The 4,229-nt window shown below is 35.8% G+C and overlaps 1 protein-coding gene across 1 annotated transcript; it reads right to left on the reverse strand.

Annotated features, from left to right (window-relative positions):
• Window positions 1–1,187: 1,187 nt before the first annotated feature.
• LOC114030864 (olfactory receptor 14I1-like) lies at window positions 1,188–2,165 on the reverse strand. Its single transcript, XM_027845760.1, has one exon. It carries the CDS (start codon window positions 2,163–2,165, stop codon window positions 1,188–1,190), a length of 978 nt encoding a protein of 325 aa, XP_027701561.1.
• Between the last annotated feature and the right edge of the window lie 2,064 nt (window positions 2,166–4,229).

A 4,229-nucleotide genomic window follows, 5' to 3' on the forward strand; every position in this document is an offset into this window, starting at 1 on the left:
TTCCAATTCTTGACCACCACAAAAGGAGATGTTATAGATATTTTTGTAATGTGGGTCATTTTCCCTTTTGCATGATCCCTTTGGGATACAGACGTAAAAGTGCTATTGCTGGGTCAAAGGGTATGCACAGTTTATAGCCCTTTGGGCATACTTACAAATTGCTCTCCAAAATGGTTGAATCAGTTCACACCTCCACCAACAATGCATTAGTGTTCCAATTTTCCCACATCTTCTTCAATATTTATCATTTTCCTGTTTTGTCATGCCAGTCAATACAGAGTTGTTCTGATTTGCATTTCTCTAATTTAGAGCATTCTATATGACTATAGATAGCTTTAAATTATTCATCTGAAAACTGCCTCTTCATATCCTTTGACCATTTATGAATTGGGAAAACACATTCTTATAAATTTGACTCAATTCTCTATATATTTTAGAAAGGAGGCCTTTATCAGAGACACTAGCTATAAAAATTATTTCACATCTTTCTGCTTCCCTTATGATCTTGATTGTATTGGCTGTGTTTGTGCAAAAAACTTTTCAATTTAATGTAATCAAAATCATCCATTTTGTATTACACAATATTCTCTATCACTTATTCAGTCATAAATGCTTCCCTTCTCCATATATCTGACAGGTAAATGATTCCTTGCTCTCTTAGTTTGCTTATAGTACCAGCCTAATAAAGAACATTTCCAATGGGGAATCATGGAAGGCTCCATGAACATCATGAAAATTGAACTGAACTTTGAAAGAGAAGTTCATTTTAAACAGCTAACGGTGATAACAGTTAATTCTGGAATGTAAAAGAGTAGCTATGAGGTCATCGAGGTGAGAAGTCAAAGTGTGTTCTTGGAAGAGAATCCTATTCTTAGTCAGGATTATGCAATTGAAGTTTGTTGCCCATGGAAGCAATCCATATTCCTTTCCCTTGTGTATTGATTTCAATCCTTCGTATCAGATCCGTGACCCAATGATTTATTAAATCAAGATATAGTTTATACAGATCCCTAGTCTGGACCTAAATAATAAAAAAAATTAATGAAAGATTCCATTGTTGAAATGAAACATTTATCCAAACTGAATATTTGGGGAAATTATTTTTTTTATTTGTAAACAAAATATTAACTATTAATTTCACTTTTAGGCTAGTGATTTTGTTACTTTATGCATATAACATCTTATTCTTACATTCTCCTGCTTTTTAATTTTCTCCAAGATGGACATTTCCTTTCTGGGAAAAAAAAGGATGTTTTCATTATCCTACCCAGTGCAACCTTTATTTTCATGTTCCTCAGACTATAAATAATAGGGTTCATAAATGGAGGCAATATTGTGTAGATCATGGAAATCAGAAGATTCTGGACTGATGAAGTGTCTGATGTAGGACCCAAGACTGTGACCATGCCAGCAAGAAGGAATAAGAAGAGAATGATCAATTGTGGTAAACAGGTAGACAAGGCTTTGTAGCGCCCTTCCACAGAGGGCATTCTAAATACAGTGGAGAAGATATAAGTATAGGATATAATTAAAAAACCAAAGCAGAATAAAACTAAAGTTGAACTGGTGGCAAGGAGAATATACTCAGTATCACAGACCTCAGAAGATGAGACCTTCAAGACATGAGGGATATCACAAAAAAACTGATGGATCAAATTGGATCCTGAGAAAGGCAAACGGAACATATTCCCAGTATGGACAGCTGAGTAGAGGAGCCCACTGACCCATGAACCACTTGCCACTGAAAGAGAGCAGAGTGGTGTCATGGTGACCCCATAGTGCAAGGGGTGACAGATGGCCACAAAGCGGTCATAGGACATAGCCATAAGCAAAGCAAATTCAGTTGCAGCAAAGAAGATGAAGAAGAAAATCTGAGCAGCACAACCATGGAGAGAGATGGATTGATTGCCTGTCAAGGAGTTCACAATGAATTTGGGAAGAGTGACTGAGATGCAGCCAAGATCCAACAGGGATAAGTTGCTCAGAAAAAAATACATTGGAGAATGAAGATGTGGGTCAGTGACAATGGCAGCAATAGTGAGGAGATTCCCCATCAGGGCTGCAATATAGATCAACAAGAAAAGAATAGCATGTAAGACCTGCAGCTCTCGGATGCTGGAAAACCCCATAAGGAAGAATTCCATGATGATCGTACAATTGCTCATGTCTTCTGGGATCCTATAATTCATCTTGAAACAATGTGAGTAGAGAATACCAAATTCTAAAAGCAGAGCATAGAAACACTTTATTACACAGAAAGATCATGAACTTCAATGTATTCTTCTTCACCATGTTAGAAAGACCATAGGATCATTTCAAAAGGCCATAAAAGGACTTGCCATTCTACTGCAACCACCTTCAATCCATAAATTGAAAACATCTACCCAACTGTACAAACTGAGCCTCCTTGAATTGACTTGCTCAACAGGACCTCCAGTACTGATTTGCCCTACACACATGCACACACTGAAACACACACACACACACACAGACACACACACACACACACACACACATACACATTCACAGACACCACTACAATTCCAAGATTGATTCCCTTTTGCAAGATACCAGCATATGCAACACATGTGTCTGTATACATACATACAGATGATAATAAATAATAGATAAATGGACCATTTTTGAATACTTTTTATTACCAGACACATTGTGCTGAGTAAAATTTTAGTTTTCAGGGAGACTTTAGGCACCTTGACCTTGTCTATTCCATGAACATGTGCATTTCCATTTTTAGGATGTCAAAGATCTGGTGTCTATTTCAGACTTTTGAAAGGTGGGAGCTACTTAAAACCTCTACTGAATCAGCAAAAGCTCTTTAATGCCCAACTAATAAATTGTTGAGGCAATCAACAAAGTGAATTTCTCAACTATTTGCGGGGAACTTTTAGTTGAATCACAGGATAATACACTCAAAGTTGCATGGGATTTTAAAGGTCATGTGCCCAACTCCCTTAACTACAGAGGAAGCCTGGAGAGGTACAGGACTTTCTTGGGCTGGCACAGGTAGTGTGTGGAAAAGCCACTTTGTAATCTCAGATCTTCAGATTCCAAACAGAACATTCTTTCTTTAGAATGTACTCAAAGCTATGGCCATAATTATTTGCTTAAAATCCTTTAACATTTTTCATGAAAATAATTAGAATAGGAAATAGTCTTCAAGAAAAAAAAAACAAATATAAATCTTTGCAAACTTTAAGGAGCTATATTCTTATTAATTGATGTCATTATTATTTGTTGCACTAACAAAAATTCATCACTGATTAAAAATGGTTTTGACAGTATATAGCATTGTCCTCTGCTGTACTTTGATAATCTCTAAGGATTTGCTGTAAAGACTTTTGTTTCCAGTAGAGTTACAACCTTGCTACCTCAAATCTACATTTATCGTCCTGATCTTATTGATTTAATTAATCAGTTTTGATGTATTCATTCTTCTAAGTAACACTAATCACCACATGTATATTCAGATATACTGCGAGGATAACTTTGTTGCTGTCTTACCTTAATAACATGGATTATTTAGTTTCTTTCCCCCCATATTTTTGGAGTGTGTAATTTTTGGTGATGAGAGATATAGTGTTCAAGCTAAGGAGTCAAAAGTCCAAGGCATTAACAAGAAAGAATATGTGATTGATCGTTCCTTGTCATTTACATTGGAAATAATTCTCTCTCTCTCTCTCTGTCTCTCTCTCTCTTTCTCTCTCTCTCTGTCTCTCTCTCTGTCTCTCTCTTTCTCTGTCTCTCTATTTCTCTCTGTCCTCATCATATGTTAAATGAATTCTTTAATAATACTATTTAATGAGCTCTATGATTTTATCAAAGTAAGCTTACACCAGGAGCGAAAATCTCCATTGCAACTTCAGTCATATCTAGTAATAATTGTCTTAGTGGCCTCTAGAGGCACAAAAAAACAGTTTCTGTCACCATTTGGATTTGAATCCAAGTCTTTCTTCCTTCAAGGCCATTTCTCTAACTATTGTCATGCTGCCTGTTAAATAACAATGATAGTGATCATACTAATTATAATATTTATAACAGCAATTATTTTATTGATACAAAACATGTTCATACTAAGTTAGACCTTATCAAAAGGAAATAATTTCTCTGTGTACTTACCCATAATCCTGAGAGATGGGGAGAGCACATCTTCTCCACTTTGATAAAAATTTGTACATTTTATCCCAATCTGCACATATGAAGTTACCTGA

The sequence above is a fragment of the Vombatus ursinus genome, unplaced genomic scaffold (genome assembly GCF_900497805.2).
Source record: "Vombatus ursinus unplaced genomic scaffold, bare-nosed wombat genome assembly UNPS02015018.1, whole genome shotgun sequence".
In the NCBI taxonomy this organism is placed as follows: domain Eukaryota; kingdom Metazoa; phylum Chordata; class Mammalia; order Diprotodontia; family Vombatidae; genus Vombatus; species Vombatus ursinus.